Source organism: Nelusetta ayraudi, unplaced genomic scaffold, assembly GCF_046127955.1.
Source record: "Nelusetta ayraudi isolate G7.1 ecotype Tasmania unplaced genomic scaffold, CSIRO-AGI_Nayr_v1 ptg000019l, whole genome shotgun sequence".
Classification (NCBI taxonomy): Eukaryota; Metazoa; Chordata; class Actinopteri; order Tetraodontiformes; family Monacanthidae; genus Nelusetta; species Nelusetta ayraudi.
Genome location: NW_027466069.1, coordinates 8,855,831 through 8,872,055, shown reverse-complemented (window position 1 = coordinate 8,872,055; position 16,225 = coordinate 8,855,831). Strand labels below are relative to the sequence as shown.

The following is a 16,225-nucleotide window of genomic DNA, read 5'->3' as shown; positions in this document are numbered from 1 at the left end:
AATCAGACAAACAAACAATCAAACGAGGAAAGACAAAAAAAAAAAAAAAAAAAAAAAAAAGCTGACAGAAGACTTTGCGCAGGAGAGCACGTCGGCACAGGTTGTCTGTGAGAGCTGCTGCGCTCCCTGTGGGCAGGACCTGCATCAGCAGGGAACCAGGCAGGACCAGGCTGAAGCAGACTAAACCAGGCTGGACCAGGCTGAAAGCTAAAACAGGCTGGACCAGGTTAAACCAGACTAAACCCGGCCGGACCACGCAGAACGGCGGAACCAGGCGGAACCAGGCTGGACCAGGCTCACCAGAACTGTTGGCGTGGATGGAAAATTGTGCAAAAAACAAAAAACACAGGGAATTAGTGACGCAAAGGTCGCCTTCGCCAGATCTTTTTAATTCCAGTTGTGTATTCAAGTCTGTAATGAGTGGATTATTTAGGAGGCTTGTTTACAGCTCAGTGGTTTTCAATCAAAACACTTTAGCTGAAGATGCATTTCATTAATTAAAGCTGCACTGTGTAGGTTTTCTACCTCTGCAAAAGTTTCAAATTCATTTTTGAAGACTTGGGAACTTGTAACTGGGACAGAATGGCACCGCTGTTATTGTCACAACATGCCTGGCTGACCTGGTGTGGGCCTGCAGAACTGGAAGGTTGCCCGCCCAGCACCACCACAGACAATATAGTGATGTTCTGCAAATGCAACTCAATGTTCAAACTATTCAATGCCTTTTCATTCCCCGTTTTTGATTTTTGTTCATTTGTTGCTAAAGTACTGATTTGTGTTTGGTCATTTGTTTTCTCTGTCTTGCTCCAGTAACGTGACTCATTCTTTCTCTTGTCGAGGTTTCGTCAGACGCTTTCAACACTGTTTAGCGTAGGGCGGGAGAGGGGTGATTAAGGAACAGAATAATACATTGGTTCGTTGATTGGGTCTGGTGCAGTTTTCAGTCTGCGAGAGTGCACGTCGCGTCAGTGCGTGTTAGCGTCGAGCCTCAGACTGGAGGTTTTCACTTCCCCCTGAGTCTCACTGTATCACAGGTCGTCTTGCCGTTTGGTGGCAGGGTAAATCATCTAACGGACATCAGCGTGTGACAGGCGTCCTCCTTTTAAATATCAGCCACAATGGAAAACTGATGACTATGTATACACAGTCTGCGGATGTAAAGCGGAATAAATGCGGTCATGAAAAAGATCTTCTGTGCATTTCCGGTGTCTCAGTGTCGTAAACTTCACCTGTTTAATCCCAGAGAGCAGACTGAGGGATCCTGTTCAGCCCTTCGGTCTTGACGCCAACCTGAAATCATTGAGGATTCTGGACGTGCGTGTGACTGCCTCTGCCTGTGGCTGATAAGTGTCTCCTCAGACGCAGCTCTCTCCACCTGAGCAAACCCTCCCAGACGCTATCTTCAGACAGCCGCTCGTCTCAGAATGCTGAACGAGACGCTGTTGAACCTGCACGACAACGGAACAATGACCACCAACACCCCGGATGTGTGTCGCGCATTCTTTTCATTTTCAGACTTTCGTGTTCACCATCAAACAGTAGTTTTATGTATCTCAGAAAACAGCATATTTGCTTTGCCGCAAGACCAGATTTTTTTTTTTTAGTTCCCTGATGAAACTCGACTGCTACTTAGTTGTCTGTGGAATACACTGTGTGAGTCATAACAAAAATCAAGGCAGTCTGAGTGAGCGGGACAAACACCTAGCTTAGGTGTTAGCGAGAGCCCTTTGGGACATCAAGGAGGGAAGGGTTTGGATTTGGAAGCGGAAGACTGGTCCATCAGGAGCAGGAAATAAAAGAAAGAGGGGGAATAACAGGAGGGCATTCTGATCAACAAGTCTGCTTAATGTGTTTTTTTTTTTGTTTGTTTGTTTTTTTTGGTCTTGTGATTTGAAGATGGCTAATTTTGTACTGCAGTCACAGCCAGAACATTTTCAATTTCAGTGGGGGTGCCAGATCTGCGTGCTCTGGGCAGGTGACCAAGACATGTTCTTGCTGAGCCTGAGGCACTCAAGCATCATCTGATATAAAAAAAAAAAGAAAAGAAAAAAGAAAGAAGAAAGAATCTAGTAATAAACTTATTCAAAGATCACTGCCGGAAGACACGACCAGCAACCAAAACATTAGGAAGAAAGCAGAAAGAGACGATGGATCTTCACTGGATGGTGGATAAAAACACTACTGTACCACTGTAAAAGTAGTACTACTACTACCGGCAAGTTTTCCAACTGTGGTTCCTGTGGCTGCAGGAGTTTGAGAGCTTTCCTCTGCGATGCCTTGGTTCATTCCCGCTGAAAGCTTTTTAATCAAATGATGATTTATTGCTACTTAGAAATAAAAATTGGACATTTTACAATATATATATATATATATATATACATATATATATATATATATATATATATATATATATGTATATATATATATATATATATACGCCTTTTCTCCTTGGAACATAGTGCCCGAAACCATAAAGCATTTTATTCCCTTTTCACGCACAGCCAGTAATCTTTCCATAATTTCATTATTAATCCCTTTGATATCTACCCATTCCTATAATCTTTGAATGAATCACTTGTCCACACCAGGCTGTGGCTGCCGGCGACTCGACGGCTCCATAAGTCTGAACCTCCATGCAGCGGACGAGAGGGAGGGGGAAGTAAGAGAGAGCAGATGGAGGGTGGCGGGTTTGACAAATGAGAGTTTGGGAGGGAACGGAGTCGATCCAGCACTTTTTATAGCCACCGTGCACGGCAAGGCGTACGCACAATCTATCCGATCAGTGACAGTGTCGCTGTGGGGGAGAGAGAGTCGTTCAGGCATATGCTTATTTTATTATCAAGGATTTATGCATGAAAGCAGGTGGAATTCCATTAGCTGAGAGGCCTTTTGTCCAGAATTCCATAGCCGCTCTTGGCGTTTTTTATGTTTTGCACGTCATCCGCCTCACACGAGTGTTGAAGTCGGCTTTACAACAATGATATGTTGACGTCCGGCTTGCTGCTAATTCAAATGCTAGCGTGGTTCGCATCCCGCAAATCAATACAATCTCCATAGGGTCCGAGAGCGTCGCATGAAGCAAGGGAAATAGTCTCTGAGACATTTCTGCAATTCAGTGCAGAGATTTTGGATTCACTGCAGCCCATTCGGTGACAAGTAGATATATATCGCAGAGCAACACAAACATCGAGCTCGATATTTGAAATTTCAGCCGAGTCTGAAAGATTTATTGTCTGGCGGGCTTGAAAATGAGCTCCTCTGACTAGTACAAATGGGCCAGACACACACCCGCTTATTGATGGAGAGCTCGCAGCCGAGCAGCTCAGCAGCTGCAGAGGCAGCGCGATTAAAGTGAGACACTCAGAGAGCGGCGGACTGGAAACAGGTTGAGACTGAGACGGCTGCACGGAGCGCAGGATTTGATAAAACAGTGCTGGGGCCTAAAGTTTTGGGTTTCAAAGAAGAACACCCACTCACTCAGAGTTTCGCAGCAATATTTCCAAAAGACAAAACAACAACAGAAAACCCGCATTGAGTTTCAGTGATAGCTTCTCTGTTTGTTTCTCGAAGGGAAAAGATCAAAATCTCAGCAGAACAAAACTTTACATCTGCAACCCTTATTAATTCATGATGTTTTTATCGCTCACATTTCTGCATTTTGGACCTTGTTATTATACTCGTCCTCACAATATTCGCTTGTTTATTCATTCATGCTTGTTTTCGTTTATGCGTCCGCCAAATGACTCCGTTTGGTGTGACTGCTGCTTCAACAGTCCTCCCTCGCCACCGTGCCGCCAGTCATTTCACAATGTCCCATGTGAGTTGATGAGACACTGGACGTCCTGCGAACTGGGATGCCCCGTCTCGTGTTTTACAACCTCATTTGCGAAACGTCCCGGAGAAATACCGCGTTCACGCATGGCGATCATGGTCATCACATTTGCCCGTACTGGCTGCGCGAGTTTAATTGGATGTTATTGCTGTCGCACGCGCACGTGCACACGCTTCTGATGGAGACGGCGTCACCAGCTGCGTTTCCATGACAGTCTTTCGCAAAATAAAAGCAAAGTTGCGTAAATCTCTCGTAAATCTCGCAGGACGAGATTTTACGAGAGTCTTTGTTTGTTTGCTGTCAAGAATGGTTGTTATATTTTTCTCCTTGATTACTTGTAAAAAAAAAAAAATCTGTCGAAACATAACTCGCCATTTTGAAGTGAACTGGTCACGTGACCCCGTACGTCACGTCCGGTGACGTGTAAATGCGGAAAAAGTATATCGACGTATATCGCTACGTCTGAGAAACCACCTCATGAGAGCATCAAAACCTTTGAGTGATATTTGAGAGGCTTGTTGAAGTTTAAGCATTTCCATTTTACCAGTTTTTATTGCGATATTTAGGTTTTGCACAATTCTAGGGGTCATGGAAATGCAGCTAACGTAGCTTGTGAAAATAACCCGGTTCTGCATGCAACTGCAACAATTCAGGGAAAGGGAACTGATGGGTCCATTGGAACAGAACTCTTGACACCTTTCAGAACACTTAGTGAAATGGACATTGAGGAATCATCATTACACCCATATTAGCAACTGCCTAATTAGCACTTCAGCCGATGCTGACTGTCCTTTTCCCTGCTGGGAGTCTAATTGAATCTTTTTCTCCCACCTCAGTTCACCTTGACGAGGCAAAGAAGTGAATAATGACGCTGGCTCTGCTAATGCAATTTTAACCCAGTGGGTTCAACTCATCGTCTTGATCGTCGTCGTCACCTTGTCTGCGATTAAACCAGTGTTTCTCAAAGGTGCCGGCCCGCGCCGCGCGGCGATCATTTCGACGTCTGGTCTATTTTCTTTCTAATGCGCGAGCCGCGAGCGTAAAAGCCAGAGGACAATGAACAGTTTTCGAGCGCTGATAGAACGTAATCAAACACCTTCGCATCAGTACGTGATCTACACCGCGACTGCTGCGATATTATGACTTGGCGCACGCAACGCTCAACATCATCCCGTGTGGCAGGTAGAAAATGTGATGTTGTCGCATGACTGATGTTGTTGATGTGGTCAATTTCATCAAAACAAGACCCCTGAAAGCGCGGCTGTTCTCTGCACTTTGTGAGGAGATGGGAGCACAACATAAAGCGGTGCTGTTTCACAGGGAAGCCAGGATGGTGGATGTTACAAAAGTGGTTTGCCAAAGAAATGTATTTGCACAGCAGAAAAGTGAAAGGAGTATTCTTGTTTAAAAAGTAATGTTCAGGATTTGACGTCACAAAGAGTGATTTGCTAAAGTTGTTTATTTGTACAAAGTAAATGATCTCATAAATGAAGAGAAAAGTGAAATGAATGTGAAATGAATCGCTAACCCTAATGCCATGCAACTCTATGGGGTCCAAAGTCAACTTTGTCCTCGAGACATGGGGCCACTTGCAGGTTCATCGGGATCCCTCAAGACACAGCCACGTCACCTTTGGGGCTTCTAGCCCCACATTTTGGGGCGGGGGGGCATTACAAATTTTCTTCCTCCAGGGTGGGGTGTGACAGAGAAAGTTTGAGAACCACTGGATTAAACACAGACGAGGCTGCGTCGGGGCGTGGAGTTTTTGTCTGTCGCAGCATCACATGTCGTGTCTCAAGGCAGAGGAAGCAGTTGCCACAAGAAAAGTCGCTTCCTCTGTGGAAAAAGCAAAGCCGTGTTTCAGTGTGCATCACCGCAGTGGAAAAAAAAAAAAATTCTTGTGGCATTTGCTATTGCACACAGGTTTTTGCTGCAGATGGCGTGGAGGGGCGGCATGATGCAACCCACCGGGATTATCTTGTTGTGTTGAGCCTGACGGGGGTAAAACCAAAGAGACGCTCTCGTGTCACGGAGTCGATCCTGCGAATGCGGCTGAGAAATCAAACAGCGGATTCACTTTGCTACTCACCGAAAGCAGCGGAACAAGACGTTAGCTGTAAGATTTTGACTGATCTCCAGGTGAAACACGGAGAGCAGCTCGATATCCCGTTCACTCTGATTCCCCTCTACCCCTCAGCTCCTACTGGAGGAAATAGAGGTTTTTACGTGCAAATCTAGTAGGAATTTACACAGAACAACAAACTTCTTTTTAATTCATGTTAAGAGAATGTCAAGAAAAACTGCGCTCCTGCTAAAACCTGCCCCCGAGCGCCTTCCTGTGTGGTGGCCAAGCATTTCTCATTGAGATCAGCCCAAACACAAAGTGTTGTTTATCCGCACCGTCTTTCATTTCTGTCCTCCGTGGCGCCAATGTTGTTAGCTAGCTGCTGCTTCTGTGAGTCTTTCGCGTGTGGCGCCACACCTGGCCCGGCATAGGTACCACACCGTTTTCAGTTATTTTCTGCGTCTCTGTGTAAACTGGAAAATATTTGAATACGGTTTCGTGTAAATGTGTTTTTTTTTTTCTTTCCGAGAGCGTTTTCGAAAATTGTGAGTTTCACTAAATGTCGTCTCCGTGTAAACGGCCCCCGAGTTACAAATATTGACTCGACTACTGGTGCAATATCAAAAGTCAAGCTCACACCAAAGACATGATGATTAATCCTCATGGCACTGAGTGACTAACTGCGGAGGGTCGTCCCTGAGAATGCAAATTGCAGCTGTTTCTAGGCCACACAAATGCACAGCCACACACACACAGCTGGTAAGAGGCTTACACTCTGGAGGCATCGGCTTTCCCATTAAAACCATTCACTTCAGCTGTTGAGGGACAGAACGAGCTTTGCAGAATCGAGGACCCAATCCGCTACTGTCCCATTCATCATCCTACTTAATGTTTTACTTTGCTTAGATGTACTGTATATATACGTACATATATCAAAGTGTTTCTACAGCGTTTTAACCCCAGGTTAAATTCAGCCAGCGCTACCTGTCAGAAGGAGAAGTCCATTAATGGAAGTCTTGAGGCACCCAAACCATTAAGCGCTTAACTGGTACCGTGACAAGTGAAACGCAGAGCAGGAGATGTAAAGCAGGTGGGTGGATTTCTGGGCTAACTGCTGAGGAAATGCACACTTTCTCTGAAATGAAGTGACAAGGACTTCACCTCATCAAAAATGCCAGGCAAATTTTTTCTCAAGATTTTTCTGCAGATACATTAATTCAAAAGAAAGAAAGAAAATAGAGAACAAGACTGCAGCGAGTTTTAAGCCTGACAAGAATCGGAGGACTGATCGTAGGGTGGTTTCCAGGCTGCAGTAGACAGCAGCTGCACACACACACACACACACACACACACACACACACACACACACACACACACACGTCTGCGGTTGGGTTAGAAACAGCTTCTAAATGAGTGACGACAGTAAGCAGTCATCTTTAAGTGATGTGTTCATTCAGCCTGAATACATCACTTAAATAAATGAGTAAATAAAGAAGTTAGGCTCCACAGTAACAATTACCAGACCTGCCCAGCTGCCTATTTTGTTTTTCCCCCCCAGTGGTGAATTTGCATGAAGAGAAACCACAAGGGCAACAAGAAGTGTGATAACTGCAGAGCCGAAGGGGGGGAAGGAGGAAGGAGAACGAAAGACAACGACATCAAGATGTAGAGAAACACGGCGGCCCCACACCCAGTGGAACAGACGCACATAGAACTCTTTCACAAATTTCCTCTCATTTTTTTCTCTTCATTTTAAAGTTGTGCAATTCACAACGACTTTCCCTGAACTATTGCTGTCTGCTAACTGAATTGTTATTATTCATGAATTTGTGCAATTTGGATCAAATCTGTCTGTGGGAGCAGCAGCCGTGTCTCTCTGGGGTCATTACCCTCTCTGACTTCAGACTGCAGCAGCAGCAGCAGCAGCAGCAGCAGCAGCAGCAGCAGCAGCAACCATGAGGTGACCATGAAGCGCTTTGCCTGTTTCACTTTCCGTACTGAGAAGCACTGCAGGACGCTGAGGGCTGCTCTTGCGGTAATGGCCTGCTATTGCTGCACGCAGCAGGCAGTGTGTTCTCTGAAAACAGGCGGAGCTCGGCACCGTGCAATCGACCGGCTTTCTTCCCACGGTTGTTATAGATTTGATATTGTGGGACGTCGTGTCCGTATCCAGAGCGGATCGCAAGCGGCGCAAACTCCCGCCAAGCAAGAAAATACGCTGCCTTGGAAATGAGAAAAGCACAGCTAAGTGCAGCTGTGAGTGTACCTGATAAAAAAAAAGAAAGAAAGCAAAATACTAAAAAGACTATAAATTATCTCTTTAATGCAAAGACCCCTTGATGCGTTTTTTTTTTCTAATCTGTCTTTTTTTCAATTGCTCCTTTATCTTGAACGTTAAAATGTGTTTACACCTCTGCATCAGCAGTAAAATAAAATGTGCGTACAGTGGTCACATTAACCTTACAGTACCACAGTCAATCAGAGAGTCGCCGTCATATCACTCATTTAAACTCAATGCAAAGGACTGGCTTGTTGACTCTAGTAGTACTGATAGTTTTTCCTTTTTTTTTTTTGAAAAAATGTAAATACTTACTCTACAATGGCAACACTTATCAGGCAATGTTTATAAGCATTAGGTCATAAGTATTGCCTGAGTGTTTTTTTTGCTTGAGTTTTCTTGTGCAGTTTACCGACACCAGGTAGTGGCTAAATGAACGTCCTTTAAAACTGTGCTCATGTCAATGTGGCTTGTCTTATGATGATTTACTGTATTTGTATTTATTTATTTATTTATTTATTTTTTATCTTTGTACTGTATTTGTCTATCTGTCTCCATGCCGTTTCCTTGTCTATCTTTAAAGTGTATTTTATTGAAGTGTCTATTAACAACTGGCAAATAAGGGATGGCCGATGGAAATTAGCCTTCAGCTAACTAGAGTATATCTACTTTCTTAAGGAAATGTTGATTAATGCACTTTGTTCTTTTCAAAAATAAATTATTTGAATTTGACTATTCGGGTAAGTTTGAGTAATTTCCTTAAAATTTGCCAAAATGATTTCCTTTGCCTCAAATGTGTGATTCTGAAGCATTATAAGCTAATGTGATGATTGATCCCCATTAACCTTTCTTTAATAACAGCTAAGAGTAAAGTAGGGGGATTCGATCCCCCCCCCCCCCCCACACACACACACACAAACCTCCTAAAAAGTAAATAAAAATAAAACTGAACCAAAACACATTCTGCAAATTGCACAGTGATGACAACCACCGAGTACAGCGCAGAAACAGCAGGCATACGGAACAGATTGTGCCAGGGGCCGAACTAATCTGCTTACATCCCATCAGCACGTCAGATCAAATAATCTATTTTTTTTTCATATGCTGCCGCAAGTGCGATATGTCAACAGCAAGAGGGGGGGGGGGGGTCGGCCGCAGCGGCTGAGCATTGATTTGCGAGAGAGGTGTGCGGCCTGCCGGATTTGAATAAGATGACTAAGAAGAAGTAGAAGAAGAAGAAGAAGAAGAAGAAGAAGAAGAAGAAGAGAGGAGAAATTTATTTACTGAAAGAGACGTAAAGAGCTGAGAAGGCGTGGCGCTGAATAAATCACAACATCTTGTTTATTGATATGCTTGACTGCAGTTTTTTTTTTTTTCTTCTTCTTTCAAAGGTGAACAAATAATATTCAAAACACTCAAAAGCAGGACTCTGCGCACTTACTGAATGACAAGAATGGATTCTGGAGCGTAGAAAGAGGGGTTTTCATAGCACGGTACATAAATATGAGTGACTTTTACATGCACAGTTCCAATGACAAGGTTGCTGTTGTTGTTATGTTTTGCTACTTTCGCTTAAAGGCTGATGCTTGTTGGAGCAGGAGTAGGAGTGGGGGGGGGAGAGAAAAGGCAGATTTAACATGTTTACAGTACAGTACAGCGCTCGCTTTCCGTCACATGACCGAAAGGAGAGAAGCAGGTGGAGCAAGTTGGCGGCGCTGAGAGCGAACCGCCCACTTTGGGATTTTCACCGCCAGGGAAAAAAAAAAAAAAAAAAAAATCGCAAAGGCGGCGCGATCCCGTCCCCTCATCTGCGCGAGTCCCAGTAATGAGGCGGAGGAAATGTGGCGGATCAGACTCAGATTAGGAAGGTTTCCCTCCGGAGGACGACGGCTCGGTGCCAGTTCCCTCCCGGTAATGAGGCGGAGACTGAGGAGCGAGTCGGGAGCATCAGGTGGCCAGCCACGAGCACACACACACACACACACACACACACACACACACACACACACACACACACACACACACACACACACACACACACACACACACACACACAATCTCAATCTCAATCTCTTGTCTTTTTTTTTTTTTTAAAGTTAAAAAGTCTCTTCTTTTCTCTTCATTTCCACACGTCGCTCTATAAACACTGTACAAAACCCACGACACTGCCACTGCGTCCCCCTGCTGGAGGGGAGGGGGAGGACACGAACATTCAATACTTAATAAACACCGAGGGGGTGGGGGGGGGAACGGCGACTGCCACGCTCGTATACGTTTTCATGGGTGGGGGAGGCGTAGAATTTAATGCTTCACAAACACGGTCTCATCATGTACAACTTCATATTTAAAAAAAAAAAAAACAACAACAGAAAAACAAAACAATGGGATTCATAATTCATATCATAAATCTTCCAGGAGCTATTTTACAAATAAAAGATTTCAGTCCTCGAGAGAAATAAAACATCCGGGCATCACACGGAGACACGGGCCAGTGGTGGTGTTGGTGTGTGTGTGTGTGTGTGTGTGGGGGGGGGGGTCCTCTGTGTGTGACCGCAGCATGACGCGCAAGCCAGAGACAGATGAAGGGGGTGGGGTTAGAGGATTCCAGAGGTCCGTTTCCAAAAAAAAAAAAAAAAAATACGGGAGGGAAACGACGACAACGGGGGAAACAAAAAGTGCCAAGGTAAAGTGAATTCAAGTAATGTGTGCTCTGTACACAGGAGAGGAGGGGGAGGGGAGGTTAACAGAGTCCTGGCGGCTCCCGCGCCGCCACCCCCCCCTCTACTACTGGCTCTTCCTGTGTTCGGCGGCGCCGGGCGGCTCGGCGGGCGACTCCCCGCGAGCGGCTCGGCTGAAGACGTCGGCCCACTTGGCCTGATCCCTGGCGTCGGCGGCACTTAGGAGCAAAGTCTGCTGGGGGTGACTGAGCCGCAGGCCGTGCTTCACCTCGGACTTGTCGCCCGCCGCCGACGTGGTGGCGGCGCTGCTGCTGGAGGTCAGGCTGACCTCGAAGCCTGGGAGAGCCAGCGCCCGAGCCCCCTTGGAGTCCTGCAAGGTGGGGGGGGGGATTTAAAAGAGGGACAGTCAGTCGACAGTCTCACTGCCTACCTAAAAAATGTCACCCGTAACGCGAGTGACATTGTGCGATTCCTTGCAGTTACACAGAAAACAATCACAGCAGTCTCCCAGCCAGGAGATGTGTTGTTCATACATCCCTACATCCAAACTGACTTGTCTGAACAAAAGAAAAGGAGAGCAGTGGAACTTAGTAGTACGAGGATGCTACAGCAGGTTTACCAATCACATGGTCAAAGTCCACTGATTTGATTGGACGGAAGTCTATCGGGGCACAGGGATTCGCGATATTGCTGTTTATTATATTTGTTTGTTTGTTTTTAAAGGTCAAGTGGGCGACGTTTGGAGATTTTGAGAAGAAACAGCGACATCAAGTGGTTCCACTTTTGATTACAGCGCTCTTTCGCTGACCCTCCCTCCCCCGAGTTTGCCAGCGAGCTACCGTGGCCTTCGCGCCCAAACCTGTGTGCCTCACTCCTTCGTTGATTGCTTGTTTATTTGAGGACAAGAATGCTAGCTGTAAATATGGAACGTGCCGATTATTTTGTAAAATTGCAAATTTTTAAAAAATGGCTTTTACTGTACTGCAGGTATACACTTTTATTCTTGTTACTGGCCCTTTAAGAAAACCTAGAAAGGTTGTGTGGATGACAGATTGTCACCGGAGCCTGCAGGGGGCACTGCAGTGAGTAAATATGTAACAAAGTCGGCGATTTTGCTCAAATCTTCCCTCCAGAGCACAAGCACGTGTCGCAGTGCAACATTCTCCTCTTGTCTACATTAAACCGTGTCCACGCGTCTCCCCTCCCCCTCTTTGTTTCCGCATAATCAGAAAATGCCAGGTCCGAACCGCCGTTAATCCTAATCTTTGGAATGAAAGCTTTCTGCGGCGGGATTGGGATATTACTCTTGGAAATGAAACCCGGGCTGGCTTTAACAGGCTCATTTCCTCTCTGTGCGAGCAACCCCCCCCCCCCACCCCCTCACGACCAGAGAATCGCAGAAAGCCCCGGAGCCACGATTACATTGGGGATCTTTTAATTTTTTTTCCTGTGGCATTAACAAGTTTGCCATTGTGCGGATTTATCGCTGAGCCGAGATTTCAAGGAGCCTTGAAAGAGAGACGCCGCTGGGCCGCTGGGCCGCTGTGGTGGTGGTGGCGGCTGTGGCGGCGACTACACCTGAGGTCGGATCGAGGGTGACTAAATCCTCCAGGCGGGACTGGAACGAGCTGACTCAGACCTCGCGGCCACGCGCGCGACACTGTGCAGACGTCCTGTTTGCGCGGCAGGCAGGATGTACACGAGAGGACGGACGGCTGGAGCGGGACGCCGGGACGATAGCGCGCAAAAAAAAACCGTCCCACTGGACCAAAGTGCAAGAAAAAAATAACACCCCATCTGCAACAGTAGAGATATTTTAACGACTGTGCTTCTAATTATTTTAACAATATGAGCATGTTAAGTTTGCTCTGTGAAATGTGCAGTTTGCGTTCAAAGAGCAAACAGAGGCAGAGGCAATATTTGCAATTGCAAAATTTGCACTTTAATAAAGTTCATTCCAAAGCACTGAGCAAACTGTTACTTTAACTTTTGTTTAACGAAAGTAATTAGTAATTGATAAAAAAAAAAAATGAAACAAAGTAGTTCAAGAAGTAATTGGATTACTTTTTTTGAAGGATCAATCAGTAATCGGTAGTTGGATTACTTTTATGGAGTAATCCCAACAACACTGTCTGCAACCAATGAGCAGGCGTGCGTGTGCGTGCGTGCGTTGCAAGCCTCACCTGCCCGCTGCTCTGCAGGTACAGCACCAGCGGCTCAGCCTTGGTCACGGCTGCCCACACCTTGGCCCAGCTCTTCCCTTTCTCCTGCACCTGAAGCTGGCCACAGTGCAGGCAGTTGTCCCCCGTGAGAGACGTCTGCCTCTGAAAATGAAACGGGGATGTGTCAAAGAGCAATACATGATTGCAGCAAGAGGGAAAAGCAGCTTCCAATTGATTCGTTTTTAATTCAGAGGTGCGTTTAAGGCGTTTATCTGTCACAGTTTTGACGGAACGCACAGCTGAAATCTATCCGCATCATAATCCGGGGATTTCAGCCGACACCGGTAGTTAACCATTATGTAACGACGATGTAGGACGCGGCGGGATTTACAAACGGACAGGTGTCCCAGCGCTGACCCTTATCTAACCCGCCGAGAGCCCATGGCTCCCTCTAGTGGCGAGTCTCCCTCTCCGCAAACGAACCTTCACCCGCGTTCAGGATCTGGTCGCCGATTTGAAAGATCCCGCGGGAAACTTCCAAGCGGATTGCCTCAAAATATGGAGACTGCATTGGTTTTGAGTGAGTTCATACATACAAGACAGACAAATGTTCCAGGCGGACACACCTGAAGCAGCCAGACTGCTGAGTCAGCGCCTCCTTAATCTTGAGACGTGATCATAGTGTTAGTCAGAAATGGATTAACCTGTCGGAGCGAAGCTGCGGCAATCGAGGAAGGCGCTCGCTAATAGTTCGCAGGGGTTCTCCTGTGCGACTGTAGCAGGTGCACTGTTCTGCTTCTCTCTAGCTGCGTTTCCATTACCAGTTCTTTCCCTGAGGTTTTTCAAAGTTCAGGCGATTCCATTATCAGTTTTTATTGCGATTATTTAGGTTTTGCGCAATTGTAGGGCTAATGGAAACGCAGCTATTGTCCCTCTGTTTCCAGAGAGAGAGAGAGAGAGAGAGAGAGAGAGAGAAACATCAGCAAAACTTATGCTGATGTTTCTCTGCTGAGTTCTGCGCGAGTTGGGGAGTGGGGGTTCACCTCGGCTGCAGCTTTCCTCTTCTGTTCGCCCCCACCCAGGTTCTCCACCAGGCTGAGGCTGGCCTCGTAGCACTCGGGGCACACCCGGCTCGTCTTGTTGTCCAAGGTCTTGGAGCACTTTGCGCAGATGGCCTGCGGGGTTACAAAAAAAAAAACGTGAAATTTTCCATCGGCTCGGCTCGAGTCCTCCCCCCCCGCATGCTGTTTTTCCCCCCCCGCCGTCCCGTCGGACGCTTACCGCTCCGCAGGACTTGCAGTGGTGTTTACGCTTGGTGAAATTGAAGCTCTCGTTGCAGCCCTTACACGTTTGCTTCTCTTTGTCCTTTTTCCTGGAACTCTTCTGGAATTGGAAAAAAACAAAAACAAAAAAAACCGAGATGAGTCGGAGGTTTTTAATGTTAACGCGCTGTCCTACAAGCTGCAACACAGATAACATGGGATGCAGCTGCAGCTGATGCAGCCAGTCAGATTATTATAATGATAGTTTTTGCTGCAGAACCAAAAATGTAATTAATCACCCACGACAGACTAGTGAATACACATTTTCCTTTTTTTTTTCTTAGATTGGAGAGACATTGAGTCATTTACTTGTAATAACGGGGCATTACTGTAATCAAAGTGATGATTCAGACTGATTATTTAATCCCCCCTAAAATCTGCCCACATGTTAGACTGTTCATGTTCATTTGTGGGTTGTGGTGAATGCTGAGGTATTTCAGCCCTGAGCTGCCAAATCTTGCGGAGCTATTAATTAACCCCCAACCACATTACTTCATTTGCTGTTTAAAAATAGAGCCGATTAGTCTGTCTTGCACAATTGGCTGGAGTCATACAGATGTGGTGCAAGCGATGTGGTGCATGCTCTTGGTATGGTCAGTAGTTTGCTGTGCAGAACACAAGTTCACCTTGTATGACCATCCTACTGTATATCACTATAGATTCAATTTACACACCTGACTAAAATAGAAAATTTCTGGAATGAAACAAAAATTTAAAATTTGTAACTAAAATTCTGAATTCTCTTGAAAGCCTTATTTCTAATCTTTATGCATTGGTCACAGTCAAGGTTTATTTTAACTAAGAATGATTTTGCTAAATACAGAGCCAACGTGTTTACGCGATCCAGTCGCACTGTTTTTCTGGACATTTCTTACTACTTGCTACTAGCTGAGTTTCCATTACCAGTGTTTATTGCGATATTTAGGTTTTGCGCAACTCTAAGTGTAATGGAAACACAGCTAGTAGGTTTTTTTGAAATACAAAAGAAACACAAACTAGATATCTGTCTAAAAAGCATTTGCAATACATGTTACTGCGCATGAAACGGCATCTTACCCTCTCGTGGAGTCTTTCCCCATCTGAGTCTCCGGCCGTGTTGTGCCAGAGGCCCTGTGGAAAAAGGACAAAAACGCAACAATTCTTTAGCGCCTGCAGTGGCACAACACGACCACTAGGTGTCAGGAGGGCTCTTGCGTTGGGCTTCCTGAGTCGAGTTAGATTTGGCGGGGGTCCAACTCCAGTCAGGCCCAAAGTGGGTCAGAGCAGATCCATAAGAGTTGTGTATACACTCTGACTTGAGCTCTCCCTATTAGGTCATGAGAGAGTTCTGGCGGCCGGGGGCTCGCAGACGCTACGTTGCACGGCTGTCGGTGGGTTTTGCTGTGTGTGTGTGTGTGTGTGTGTGTGTGTGTGTGTGTGTGTGATGCACAGCCACGACCTTAGATGGCAAGCGGTTCACACGAGACGGGAAAAAAACCCCGGCTACGGTGAACTCGTTGGACTGAACGCCGGCTCCCCGGCCGTGATTCACTGCACTTATCGAGTGACGAGCAGGCCGACTAATTGAGGCCGAGTCGGACTGACCGGTGATTCAGGGACGTGGTCATCCTCCCGGGAGAAGGAGCTGTTGAAGGCCTTGAACGTCTCGCTGTTCTGCTTGTGCCTTTCAACGGTGGCCTGGATCACCTGCGAGGTCGAAGGAAGGGAGAGAAAATCAGGACGAGGGTTCGTCTGAGCTCTCCCGGTGTGGATCCTTCGGAGTTTGTCGCCCGTTTTTCATGTCATTCGACGACAGACGACAGAATGAGAAGCAGGTCTGGAGGAGGAGGAGGCGACGCGCCGCCTTCCCTTCCTGTGTTTATCGGAGGAGAGGATCTGTGGCGTGCGC

The 16,225-nt window shown here is 46.2% G+C and overlaps 1 protein-coding gene across 2 annotated transcripts in view; it reads right to left on the bottom strand.

The window, feature by feature from the left end:
- Positions 1-9,498: 9,498 nt before the first annotated feature.
- The window catches only part of fgd (faciogenital dysplasia), a 56,636-nt gene continuing 49,909 nt past the window's right edge, over positions 9,499-16,225 (bottom strand). For both annotated transcript variants that reach the window (XM_076026995.1, XM_076026996.1), the window contains 6 exons: positions 15,922-16,023; positions 15,394-15,447; positions 14,297-14,398; positions 14,059-14,190; positions 13,037-13,177; positions 9,499-11,223 (listed from right to left, as the gene is read on the bottom strand). In XM_076026995.1, the coding sequence (XP_075883110.1) occupies positions 10,960-11,223; positions 13,037-13,177; positions 14,059-14,190; positions 14,297-14,398; positions 15,394-15,447; positions 15,922-16,023 (795 nt within the window). In that variant the 3' untranslated portion in view covers positions 9,499-10,959. The remainder of the gene's footprint in view (positions 11,224-13,036; positions 13,178-14,058; positions 14,191-14,296; positions 14,399-15,393; positions 15,448-15,921; positions 16,024-16,225) is intronic.